General features: G+C 43.1%; 4 protein-coding genes across 6 annotated transcripts; 2 read left to right on the top strand and 2 right to left on the bottom strand.

Moving 5' to 3' along the window:
- Positions 1-26: 26 nt before the first annotated feature.
- Positions 27-3551, bottom strand: tdp2b (tyrosyl-DNA phosphodiesterase 2b). Its single transcript, XM_086015499.1, has 6 exons — positions 3264-3551; positions 3046-3167; positions 2662-2826; positions 2477-2568; positions 1853-1971; positions 27-1170 (listed from the first exon to the last, which is right to left on the bottom strand). Exons 1-6 carry the CDS (start codon positions 3393-3395, stop codon positions 691-693), a joined length of 1110 nt encoding a protein of 369 aa, XP_085871625.1. The 5' UTR covers positions 3396-3551; the 3' UTR covers positions 27-690.
- On the top strand, positions 3313-8083 carry acot13 (acyl-CoA thioesterase 13). 2 transcript variants are annotated; one of them, XR_015082246.1, is made up of 5 exons: positions 3313-3879; positions 3957-4141; positions 4921-5127; positions 6907-7267; positions 7396-8083. XR_015082246.1 is itself a non-coding variant. In XM_086015506.1 (3 exons), the coding sequence occupies exons 1-3, from the start codon at positions 3796-3798 to the stop codon at positions 5078-5080; spliced, it is 429 nt and encodes a 142-aa protein (XP_085871632.1). In that variant the 5' UTR covers positions 3314-3795; the 3' UTR covers positions 5081-5399. The 2 variants fall into 2 exon arrangements, 1 of the variants encoding a protein (XP_085871632.1); XM_086015506.1 differs by lacking the exons at positions 6907-7267; positions 7396-8083 and having other exon boundaries at positions 3314-3879; positions 4921-5399.
- Positions 5505-9089, bottom strand: c18h6orf62 (chromosome 18 C6orf62 homolog). The gene is made up of 5 exons (XM_086015503.1): positions 7686-9089; positions 7435-7611; positions 6948-7073; positions 6563-6697; positions 5505-6353 (listed from the first exon to the last, which is right to left on the bottom strand). The coding sequence occupies exons 1-5, from the start codon at positions 7812-7814 to the stop codon at positions 6228-6230; spliced, it is 693 nt and encodes a 230-aa protein (XP_085871629.1). The 5' UTR covers positions 7815-9089; the 3' UTR covers positions 5505-6227.
- gmnn (geminin DNA replication inhibitor) lies at positions 9085-11939 on the top strand. Of its 2 annotated transcripts, none has more exons than XM_086015504.1 (7): positions 9085-9248; positions 9459-9546; positions 9701-9805; positions 9883-10021; positions 10106-10188; positions 11118-11228; positions 11323-11939. In XM_086015504.1, exons 2-7 carry the CDS (start codon positions 9478-9480, stop codon positions 11494-11496), a joined length of 681 nt encoding a protein of 226 aa, XP_085871630.1. In that variant the 5' UTR covers positions 9085-9248; positions 9459-9477; the 3' UTR covers positions 11497-11939. The 2 variants fall into 2 exon arrangements, with proteins under 2 accessions (XP_085871630.1, XP_085871631.1); XM_086015505.1 differs by having other exon boundaries at positions 9151-9248; positions 9462-9546.
- The last annotated feature ends 920 nt before the right edge of the window (positions 11940-12859 follow it).

Raw genomic sequence — 12859 nt, 5'->3', positions numbered from 1 at the left:
AAAAAAAAAAACACACAAAAAAAACATTTATGTGAGTTCATTTTTATTGACAGGATAAAAAGATAGGATTTTACAAGGGAAAAAAAATAATGGAAGAAAAAGTTGTAATTGTATAGGGGGAAAAAGAAATTGGAAATTTACAACAAAAGTACAAAAACTGTCAAAGAAGTCAGAATTTTGCAAGAGTAAAATTACAAAGAAATTGTGCATTTGAGGAGTTGCAGTTTTACTCAAATTATGAAAAAAAACGAGAAAAAAGTTGTAATTTTACAGGGGAAAGATTAAAAATAAAATTACGCTATGAGAATTTTTGATTTTACAAAGTTGTAATGTACAAGAATTTTCACTAGAATAGTCATTTCAAGTTTTTTGTTTTAATAGAAAAAAGTTGAAATGCGTAATGCTATTTCACAAGAAAATCATTTGAGAAAGTTGCAATTTTGTAAATTTACAAAGGGAACAGTAATTTAAATACAGCGATAGAATTAAGCGATAAAAAACGGAGCATGGTGCAACCCTTCAACAATTGAATTTGTCGCACTGACGACCTCTGGTGGTCATGCGGCAAAATGACAGTGGGGTCAAAACAACAAAACATTTGTGTCAAGAATGAATCGGCAATTAATCCAAACATTGATGACGGAACGATGTGCGGTAAAAGCAGCTAAGACCAAGGCAACGTTGCGCTTTTTACGCGTGCTTGGCTGTGTCTTCGTCTGCGGCGACGGTGAAGCTGCAGTAGATCCCCCAATGGTCGCTGGTGAAGCGGCCGCAGTCCAGCTTCTCCAAGCCCACCAGCGCCATGTGGTCGGGAGCCAGGCGGGGCGCGCGGGGGCGGCCGGCCGGCCGCAGGAACACGCGGTCGAAGCGGCAGCGGCTGACGTAGCGCACGCTCTTGTTGGAGTTGGCGCGGGTGTCCCACGTGTAGCGGCAGTGCTCCTGGCGCCCCAGGCGCTCCCACACGTCGCACACGGCGGGCGGCAGGCCCACCGCCGCCACCTCCGAGTCGCGCAGGTTGGTGTCGCCGGCGAACAGCACGCTGGCGTCGTCGGGCGCCTCGCGCATGCGCCGCGTCACCTCGCGCAGCTGCGTCATGCGCTCGCCCGACTGGCCCTTGCAGCTCTCCAGGTGGGACGTCATCAGCCACACCTTCGCGCCCCTCAGCGTCACCTGGCGGCAAGGAAGGGGGCAGTTAACATTTGCTTTCTGATGAAATGACCAAAACTTTTTGGGTCCTAAAATGACCAAAAATGTACATTTTCTCTCTTGTGGAATGATGAAACATTTTTTTTGTGGTTTATCAACATGTTCCTCCTGATGAAATGACCAAAACTCGGAATTTTTCCTAAAATGACATTTTTGGGGTCAAATTAATTTTCTCTCGCGCAATGACGAAACAATTTGTTTACTTCAAAATTTACATTTTCTCTGTTCTGAAAAGAACAGAGAAAATGTAAAACACTTTGTAAAATGAATGCGTTTGTTATTGTTGCTGTCCTGTGAAAAAAAAAAAAAAACGGAAAATTTTCATTTTTACTTTAATGGGGTTTCAGCATTAGAGGCATCCCATTAACGTGAAAATTAAATTAAAAAAAATATTGGCCATACAAAACCAACATTCTCAATTTTGTTTGGTCTTATGAGTAAACTTCTCTTTTTGTAAAATGACAACAACAAAATCTTGCTTTTCTTGTAAATGAACATTTTCTCTTCAGAAATGCCCAAAGTTGTCAATTATTTTTTAAAAGAATTCAAATGTTGTTCTGAAATGAAAAAAAGATTATTTTTTTCCTAAAATGAACATATTGTTAAGGGTTGACATGAAATTCTGTCCGATTTGAGTTGGGTGTACCTGCGCCACGAGCAGGTTTCTCATCATCTGAGTGGTGGGGTACGGCACGATTTGGCTTTGCAGCAGCTTGACACGCGTCTTCTTCAGCATCATGCCGGTGAAGTAGCCTTCCTCGCCACCTGCGCAGAAACAATCCGTCAAATGGGCCACTGAGAACAAGAATGGGCTAACGATCATTTTTGTCCTGAAGTCAAGTGCAAAAAACAAATACTGGGCAAAATCAAGGTTTTGCTGACTATTTGTATCACTCTGCATTTTTCCTGATTATTGAGTGCAACGCCAGATCTCAGAAAATGAGGTTCATAGCTTGAACTCAAAGTAGTATAAGTAACTTATTTATCATCTTTGATGAACTACTCAACACTACTACTACTACTACTACTACAACTTTGAGATGACAGCACCTCACTTGTGGATATAAAATGCCAAAATCTGGGGATAATTTTTCTGTACAAGTAGCCAGAAAGCATAATCATGACCATAGAAATCACAAAGTTATCACAAAGTTATGACCCTCCCAGATTTTATGCCAGCCGAATATGGAGTTAGCCCATTCTAGTTCTCCGAGGCTAAAAAAATATTACTCCCTTGAATAGACTTATGAATTCCCATAATGCATTTCACCTTGAATGATCGTGTAGCTGACAGCACGTTTCTTCAAGTACTCCACATAGGGTGGAATGAGCTCCTGGAGGAACACCACATCAGGAGTGTATCTATATGGTGGGGGGGGGGGGGTGTTGCAGGCATGAAATATGTCAGACGCAAAAAAAAACCAAAAAACCTGCTGTGTGTCAAAGGTGTCTTACAGTGCCAAGTAGGAGCATAAGCCTCGGGCGCGCTCGACCAGATTCTCCGTGTCCAGACCGTCCACGTTCCACGAGATCAGCGTCAGTCCCGAACCGCCGTCGTCTTCGTCGTCTTTGTCGGTGGGTTGATGCGATGAGCCGGGACTATCTGCAGTTAAGTCGATGCTGCAATTCATTCAATGGCAAGCGTATGGTAAGACCGGAAGGTGCTTTTCACATCGTGTAAAAAAAAAAAAGTTGTTTTCTGGTAAAACTTAAAATATTCTCCACATTTTTTTCTGTTTCATGTGTTTCTGTAAATTAGTTTTGCTTGTAAAATGACACATTTTGGCAACACACAAAAAGTCAACACTATGTGACCTTTTTTTTGTTTTTCTTACTGACCTTTCTGCTACAGGAGCCTTCTCCTCCACTTTGTGTTTCTTGGTCGCAGGCTCCTGCTCTGAAATCCATTCATCTTCAAATACTTTCTCCATGTCGGCCTCGAAGAAAGAGTTCAACGCTCTCTGTATGAGGAGAGGAGACGGAAGTGGCCGGCCAAGCATTCATTTGGCTAACAACAACTTTGAACCGGAATTAGACAATGCAAGAGTGTACAGTACTTCCATATTCCAGTCGTTCTCCGCCAGGTAACACTGAGCCACGCCGTTGTCGGTGCCCGCCACGCCGGCAAACTCCTCGCACAGACGAGTTCGGCTCGCTTCCACATCCCCGGCGTCGGACGTCGAAGCCATGCTGTCAAAAACTTCACTGAAATCGCATAAAATATGATTTTAAAATATATTTTTAAATGCTTTTAAAAGATAAAATCGCACGCGACCGCCAACATTTGCCTTGTTGTTTATATTTGCAAGCGCGTGACCGGGTGAAATACTTCCGGGTGCTTGTAGCTTTTTGGTTCCGAGCACGAATGTTGTTGATTCTGATGAATTAATTTTTAATTCTTTAATGTATGTTTTGGAAATATTTATGCTTAGACACTCATCATATCTAATTGCTTGTTTTGTCGATTTGGCCAACTTCCAAGTCCTGTTTCGACCCGGAATATTTTGAACAAGAACAACTTCCGGTTTCTCTTTGACATTGCAGGGACCGTGATTTGTGATTTTTTTTTTCCCCCCTCATTTCGGAAGCATGGCTTCTCTGTCTTCAAATATGATCAAACAGATCATAAGAGCTATGAAAGACAAGCCAGGCTTCGACAGAGTCCTTGACAAGGTGCATGTTTTGTCATGTCAACAACAACGGAAGTCTTCCAGTCGGGTGTCCACAAGTTGAACTCTTGTCTTGTGCAGGTGGATCTGGTGTCGGCGGCGCCGGGCAAGGTGGTGTGCGAGATGCGGGTGGCCGAGGAGCACACCAACGGTTTCGGGACGCTGCACGGCGGCCTCACCGCCACCCTGGTGGATGTCATCTCCACCATGGCTATCATGTACAGCGAGAGGGGGGCGCCTGGAGTCAGCGTCGACATGAACATCACGTAAGATGCTGAATTATATATTAAAAAAAAAATCAAAGGTATTTTTGTTAACTGGAATGAATGTATTCATTCGTTGTAACTGTATTATTTTCTTTTTTTGGCCCCTATGTCGTTTTATCCTTGTATGGGTTTTTCTTGGGAGGGGGGGGCATTTTTTTCCCACGTAAATTATTCAATTTTTCTTCTAAAATTTCTTTTCGCCATAAAGTGTATTTATCATATGTAAAATGGATTGATTTACTCAAATTATCTATCACTTCCAAATTATTTTTTTTCTCACGACACATACTTTTTCTCTACAATTTATCTTATATTTCCTGATAAAATTTTCCTTGGAAAATTAATGTATTACTCAAAACATTTTTTTTTTTCATAAAACAAATTTTCTAAATGTTTTTCCTCATATTTTACTAGAAATTTCTCATTAATTGATTTTTACCTGGAACATTTTTCTAAAAAAAATCAATTTAGTTTAATAATCAAGTCAATTCTATTTCAACGAATGTATGTATAATTTGTAAAATGTGTTTTACTATTTTTTCCCCTGTAAATCCCCCTTCCCTTTTCCCTCCATAAACTTCTATTTCTTTTCTTGTAAAATTAATCGTAATGTTGTTCTCCCCAAATGATTTAAAAAAATATTTCAAATTAAAAACGTTTGAACATTTTCTTGTAAGAACTACAATTTTTCCTTGTTAAATTGAGAAGTCTCTGTAAAGATTTGCCATCGGCTGTCCCTCGTAAAAGGTGCTGACTTTTCCTCGTATGCATTTGTGCAGCTACATGAACGCGGCCAAGCTGGGCGAGGACGTGCTGATCACGGCTCAGGTGCTGAAGGAAGGACGCACGTTGGCGTTCTCCACTGTGGACTTGACCAGCAAGGCCACGGGAAAGTTGATCGCGCAGGGACGGCACACCAAACACCTCGGCAGCAGCTAAACCTTCATATTTCTCTTCAGTGCCAGTGGAGTCCACATGTAGAACACGTATGATTGACTTCATTCCTGTATTTTGCCTTCATTCTCATATCAAAACCTCTTTCACTTGACTTTTTAAGAAAGGTTTTCAGTCACTCATTTTATTCCTTGAAATAATTCTAGCTGTTCTAAATGTTTCATCTTTACTCCAGTAATTTTTTTAATTCTCTGTTTTAACACATTTTTCACCTATTTAAAAAGTACTGACTTGTGTCTCAAATTGTAAATAAGATTGCCTTGTAAAGTTAGTACAAAATATATCAATAAAAAAGCCCACTGTATATTTTTGGTTTATTTTCTGGTTTGAGATTTTTGCAAGGCAGGCCCTAAATTAAGTCAAAATAAAGTCAGTCATCCAATAACAAAAAAAAAATGGGAGACAAGTGTTGCGATGACAATTTGTATTGATATATGCTCAGCAGTATTGATCAACAGAATATCAATTTAAAAAAAAAAAAAAAGCCTCAAACCTTCAACTGGACACACTTGAGTCATGAACATGAAAGAAAAAAAATCTTTGACAAGCAATTTGATCCAATCAAAACAGAAAATGTTAGTTTGCTTTAGTTAGGTGCATTGTTATTCTTATCATGGAAACAGCCCACATCCCAAATCAAACATCAGTAGTGATTCAAGCGCAACACAAGCCCTTCCCCCCAAAAAAGTAAAATCTCGAGTCCAGCAAAGAAGAAGCGATAACGGCACATGATTCGACGTCATATAGTTTGTGGTGTTATTACAATTGTGTTACACCCAAAAGCTGTTTTTTCCGGAAACGACAAATAACAAAAAAAAAAAAAAACCTCTTCTCCTGTGACGACAAGGATTAAACGACATGTCCGTGTTTCTCTCGCTCTCTTCCAACATAAAAGAAGAGTTCCTGCCTGCCGCCGTGACGGCCACAGCGACCAATCGCTCCAAATCAATGTTCGTGCAGGTTGACGCAAAACAAAAATGGATGACTGAGCAGGAATGAGGGAGAGAGAAGGAGGAAGAAGAGGGGGAGAATGAGAACATCAAAATGGCTTCTGAAGGCAGGATAGAGAGGATTGGGAGGGGGGGGTTTTGAGGGCATCCCCCCCCCCCCCCGCCGCCCCTTAGATAGAAGCCTAGTCGGGCATGTAAGGTCTGAGGTGGTCCTCGACGTCGCCCACGCCCCAGCAGGTCAGCTGGTCCTGGGGGAGGTGCAAGCACAGGCTGCACAGCTTCAGCACGGTCGCCTTGCTTTTAACAGTCTGCAAACACACGCAAAATACAACGTTAGTACGTACGCGGTAAACACAAACACACACAATGGTCATTTGCCGCCATCTTGTGGCATGCATAGGCAATTACAATATTCATATCTACTCGCAGCATGGCTCAGTTGATATGCCCCCCCCCCCCCCCCCCCCCAAAAAAAATATATATAGGGGAGTTCACGGTGGTAGTAGCTGCGGCTGACCTGTAGGTGGTGTCGATCCATGAAGAGAAAGACGGACTGGGCGGGGTTGTTCATGATCATTCCAGCTTTGTCCTTGCGAGTGAGCGCATGCAAGCACTGCTTCTCGTAGTCGCCGCGCTGGAACTCAAACTTGGCCTGAAATAACGACACGACTTGAGAAGTGGCCGCACACTGACGTGTCGCATCTAAAAATCTGATTTTGCATATATGACAAAATGTTATCCCCCCCCCTTCAAAAAATCTATTTGTGTAAATATGCTGTGAATTTTCTGTCAAAAATGTGATCCTCAGAGTATTAAAGACTTTTTTTCCCCCCGGTAATCTTATGACTTTTCTTTTCATAGTATTGCCAGAGCGTCCCTGCCGCCACGTGACAAGTTCTGACCTGAATGGGCCTGAAAGGCTCGTCGTCGGCTCCCTTCCATCTGGAGAAGAGCAGACAGACGATCTTGTCGATGTCGTTGCGCGGCCAAAGGATGAAGTCCATCTCCTGCGTGCAGCCAATCACGTCCTGCCATAGAGTGACAACACCACCATTAATTACATCACTGCATTTGTTCCAAAGTATACAGGCAAGCCTTAATTTAGAAATAAATCAAATGGCGAACAGTAAAATGCTAATGTATTGTTTTAAGGATTGCGGCATCATACCCGACAGCATCCTTGCACCGCCACTGCATTTGATTACACGGATAATGTTGTAAGGTGAGTTTGAATTAAGTGTTTGGGGATCATAGTTGTGGGTGTATTTCGAGTTCAAACTATGAATATAGACAATTAAAAATATTTACGGAGGTGTTGAAGATTTGCACATTTTTGAAATTGGCTTGCAGAGGATTCCGTGCAGAGGATTTACTGCAGCATGAGCGTACCCTTCGCATGGATTGGTATCGGGGGGCGTGCAGTTGCACCACATCCTTGTGCAGGAGGTCTATGGAACTCTCCAGGGAGTAGCGGGAATCCCGCACGCCTCGCAGGATGTCCTCTTCGTAGTTGTTGGTCATCACCGGCACCACTTCGGCCACCTCGAAGAGCGCAGACTTCTTTTTCTGTCGGGACAGCCAAACAAACGCATGACGTCGCGATCAAACACTCGGACAGTTTTTGTTGTATGCGCACCGACCTTGTCCTTGAAAACAAAGGCGATGTAAATCTTGAAATCGAACTGATCGGCCAACGATTCCCGCTTCTTCCGCAGCTGAGCGCGGAGACGATTTCTGGTCTGGTTTCGTCGCGTGGTCGGATCCCCCATGGTCGGATGCAATGTCAACTTTCCTTTTTGACCCGGTCGCTCTACTAATTTTTGGAGGTTGCGCTTATAGTCGATGGAGCGCTAACCAAGTCTGTAAACTAGCCACTCTATAACTACAAACTGAAACAGGTTTTGTAACCAAACAACACCATATCAAGTCATGTTAACGTTTTTTTTTTGTTTTGGTTTGGATTTTTTTTTTTTGCAAGGTGGCGGGTGGGAGATCTACGATAACGACTACATCTCCTTGTTGGTTGTTCATAAATCCATTGTTTTAAATGCAAACCCCACTGTCAACAGTTTTTTCAGCAGATTTGTAAATAAAAACGCGAGCAAAAATGTGGCTGCTTATTATTAGTAGTATTACTGCCTACAGTAGAGACCCATAGCGGCGCTAGGTGAAATGGAGGACTAGCGGGCTAATATTCGGGGGTGGGTTCAGAGTCCCTCATCCATGGCTGAGTGTGCTGGACCGGGAATACGGACGAGCATGGCGGGGAGACGTTGGCACATATGGAAGAGGAACAAGAAGACGACGAAGGTTGTTTGACATTTTCCTCGCCGCTTTATGGCTCGCGGCCTACTTGCTCCAGGTAGTCGTTGTGCTGCTGGTGGTCATGGTGTATTTTTAGCACTCTAGCTAAGTCGAGCTAGCAGGCTAACCGTTGACGAAACAGCGATCAAAGCTACATTTTAACTCCTTGGGGGCCCGAGTGACTCTTTTTTTTTTTTTTTTTTTTTTTTTTTTTGGAAGGGGAACGCTTCTCGGTTACGACTCGATCATTTTTCCTTACATGTCCTCGCCAGTGTTGCGCGACGCTAGAAAGCTAACAGGCAGCTAGCGCGTGAGCTCGGCATTTTGTTTCTTAAGTTAAACTCGCGTCGTCAAAAACTCCCATAGGGCTTGTTTTATTTTACACGGTAAACTAATATAACCCCCGCGTCTTTTATTAGCTGGTAAGTTGGCGGTTGTGGACCTTTTCCTCCGTCCGTCGGTCGTCGCCCTAAGTGCTGCCGCATGCCATGTCAAGATAAATCGACGGTCCAGCTGGAGTCCCCCGTTCTTTCAGTCGACGTGCGGCGCGGTCTGTCTCCCGGCGGCGGGCCCATTATTTCGCGTCCAGCGGTTTGTTTTTTCCCCCCCGCACTCGGTACGTCGCCTTTTTTCTCGTCGGTTCGAATAATGACGGCCACGAAAAACAACAAGCTACGCGAATCCCTCCTGTATCGGAAAGCTTCTCCAAAATGGCAGCCCGACAGGCACGTGACGTGTGTTTGACGCGTCACGTACACGACGCAACGTAGCGTCCGTACGGCGGGCGTGGTTTCCAGCGGCCGAGGCTAGTCACGTGATCCGACACGGACGTATTTAACCGAGTGGCGCGCGTTTTTCTGAAGACGAAACGCTTCCTGTTGTGTGTTTCCTCGGTTCCGGTAAGTCGACGAAAAATCATTTGCGTGCCTCCATTTACCATTACGTTTGCTGCCCTCGAAACCGCTCGCGAACCGGCTGTATTAACAGGCGGCGTCAACTTGTCGGTTCACATTGGCGCTGTGTTTGCTAGGCTATCATGCAAAGTTGGAACCTGCCGACATTTTGTGTCGTTCATTCACTGTTTTGAACCCGCGATGTCCTTTTCACAGCAGACTTCAGGTCGAAAAGATGAGTTTCGGTGCCAAAGTCAGACACGGTCAAGCTAAGAACAATGAGAACGCCAACGTGATCGGCAAGGTGAGTAAGAAGCTTGTGTGTGTTTTAAGTGCAACAAATTGCATTTAAGTTTAAGATTTTTTTTAACGCTTTTACAGTATTGTTCGCCTCAGAATCATCTTTAAAATGACAGCTTGTGCTGTTGTAATATTTCAATGTGACATTTTCCCTTCAGAGCTTTTTCTGTCAAACACCAAAGACAGCAATGAGTTCTTCCAGGCCGAAGCTGCATGTCCTGCAGCCCTTGGCAGTCAACAGCGATTTGGGAAAGCCCACACAGGTGAGTATTTTTCAGCAAATGACTTTGTATGTTTTTAAAAGACGAAAGGTTAATGTGGGTGCCTTCTGCCATTTCAGGGTGCCATCCCCAAGCGTAAACAGTGGCTTGGCCAGCAAAGCAGAGGCTTGAAACGAGTCAAGGTGGAAGTGAAGTCCACACAGACTGAAGTTTTGAACGACGACGCCGGCAGCGACGCTTATGAGCTCATGATCAGAGGTGAGATGACATTGTGTGTGTGCTTTCAATCATTCTTCTCTGGCTAACTGTATTATTTTTTTTGTGTGCGTGTTGTTTGTGTAGAAACTCCTCCCCCTGCCTACTGGAAAGAAATGGCGGAAGAGCGTCGCAAGGCTTTGTTCAACGTTCTGCAGGAGAACGAGAAGGTGAGAGTTGCTGACGCTTTCCAGCCTTTCCATACACATTTCAAGCCGGCTTCACTTTCTGTTCAGCAATCATTTGGCTCTTGTGCAGTTTTCCCATTAGGAATGTCGCAACTTCATTTTATTTTTTTATGTGACCCTCAAGTTTGTGTTGTAAAATTTGTCTAAACCTTTTTGTATTTTTTGTTACCAACTGTGGCTAAAACCACAGCGTTTCATTTGAATTTCTGAAAAATGTGACAAGTTAAAAACAAAATTAGTTTAAAGCGGAAGTCAACCCAAACAGTTGAAACGCGGCATTTTGATTAATGTTGTATTTGTGGAATATAAATTATGCAGCTAAAATGCACTCGTTTTTAGCCATCTCTGGGGGCGGCCATTTTGTCTTCTGTCGACTGGAAATGACATCACGGCTGACCTGTTCTCTGAATCTGAGCCGTGATTGGTCGTTGTGAGCAGTGATGTCATTTTCAGTCGACAGAAGACAAAATGGCCTCCCCCAGAGATGGCTAAAACAAGTGGATTAACACTTATTCCACAAAGGCAATAAAGTGAAAAAAAAAGTTTGCGTTGACTTCCGCTTTAAGTATAAAAATGGTTACCGGTACATGCAGTTAGTGCGGTAAATGTAACTTGGAATTTTTGGGGTTACAAAATTAAGTATTGTCAGGACTAGACCATTTAATTATTTTCCTTGTACAAAATCTAGACTGGTTGTAAATGTCGTTTTGTTGTCCATCTTATTTTTTTTTTACATTTCTGCCAAGTTTAAAACAAACAAAAAAAAAAGCTCAAGCTCCGAAATGACACTTTGAAAGACTTTTTAAAATTATTTTTATTTTGTGTGTGTGGGGGGTTAATCTTTCCTTGCACTTGCGGCTCAACTTGCCCATTGCCGTGTTTGTTTTTAATCAATTTGAAAACCAACCCAGCTGCACAAAGACATCGAAGCCAAAGACGAGCGGATTGCTCGGCTGAAGAGCGACAACGAGGAGCTGCGCGAGCTGGCCGACCACGTGCGGTACATGGCCGACATGATCGAGGTACCTCGCACGCTACACTCCGCACACGCAGTCTGTATTCATTGAAGACGTCCGGGTTGGAGTCGCAACAAAAGCCGCACGTGTTTCTATCCAGAGGCTGACTGGGAAGGGACCAGACAACCTGGAGGAAATCAAGAGCCTTGCACTGAATGATCAACATGCAAATGTGGCAGAAGAGGAGGAAGCTGAAACTGATGAGGAGGATTGCAGTCCGAGTGAAGCGGAGGAGCAGAGTTCAGATGACGAGGAAGAAGAGCAGCAAGATTAACTCTGCACAAGGGACTCAATGGAAGCTGATCCTCAATGTGAATTACCTTTTTTTTTTTTTACCCCTCCCCCCTCTCTCCCGCTTTGTATGGCCCCGTCAATGTTACAAAGGCGAGCAACTGATTCTTGTACGATGCTGCTCGTCTTTGTGAAAGTGACGGCTTGTTGATTGTTCGTTTGATGTACGTGCTGTTTTTAAAATGTTTTGCACAATAAAACATTTTCAACGCAGTTTTCTTTTTTTTTTTTTTTGTATTACGGCCACATGTTGGCCAAACTGCATGCAAATTACGTTTTAAAAGATTCTGTGAGTCGGGTGAAAGGTCTTTTCCGGGGTCACGCCACCCTGAATTTTTCCTGTTTGTGCACAAACTGTGAAAATGAGTTGCTAGGTGTTTAATTTTCATGCCATACTTGTTTTGAAAAATAAAATGATAAACGTGGTCCCTGTCTCTTGTGGTCATTGGATATGTTTGGAAGCAGAAAAATGGAGAAATCAACTGTTTTTTTAAAAAAATATATTTTAAATGGAAACACAGCTTGATTTGATTGTTTTCTGGAATGAGTCAGGAAAAGTTTAATGGTTTAATTTTCAGCACTAGTGCGAGGCGAGAAAGTATGGCCTGAAAGTCATGCAGATTTTTTTTTTTGGACCGAAGGGCCCTACTTGGCCCTGCTCGCTACTGACATCTTTTGACCATTCAGCCATAAACAAATCAGCACGACTTGTCTTTTCGTCCTTTGAATAACTTGTCATTGTAGTACTGCACTATTTGACAGTGAAGAAGCGCTTCTCTGAAGGAGTCCACCCGCAGCGCTTCCCCTGGAAGTGGAATGGAGTCTCACAATGTTTTAGCTAACATTGTGTAACGCCGCATTTGCATTGTGTGGAATGTTGCCCACTCAGCCTTCGTTGCAGCCTGTTCATCCTGGAAGGGGATCGGTCCCTCAATCTCTGGTTCCTTCTGCAAAGCGCGTTTTGAGTTTTTCCTTACCTAGTTTGGGGCTTTAGGTGAGGGGATGTTGCCCACATTTAGTTGGCTGTTGAGGCTCTTTTGTAAATAAAGGACTGTACAAATGCACTTGAGTTGTTGCAGGGTGGACATAGGTTGCAGAACACATGGACGTTGAATATAGAGGTTTTGTGGGAAGATTGCACTCTTATTAAAAAAACACGCCTTCCTAAACATATAGGTATAGTATAGTAAGGTGTTTGTTTTTGTTTTTGTTTTTTTTTCTTCATAAAATGAGGTAAGGGTATACCCTTACCTTTTTTTCAAAGAAAGAGGTAAGGGTATAGTAAGTTTTTGTTTGTTTTTTGTTTTTGTTTTTTTCGAAAAATGAGATAAGGGTATACCCTTACC

Source organism: Filicampus tigris, chromosome 18, assembly GCF_054856515.1.
Source record: "Filicampus tigris isolate MCC_2025a chromosome 18, RoL_Ftig_1.0, whole genome shotgun sequence".
Classification (NCBI taxonomy): domain Eukaryota; kingdom Metazoa; phylum Chordata; class Actinopteri; order Syngnathiformes; family Syngnathidae; genus Filicampus; species Filicampus tigris.
Note: the sequence above shows the minus strand (reverse complement) of the source record. Positions and strands in the feature narration are given on the sequence as shown.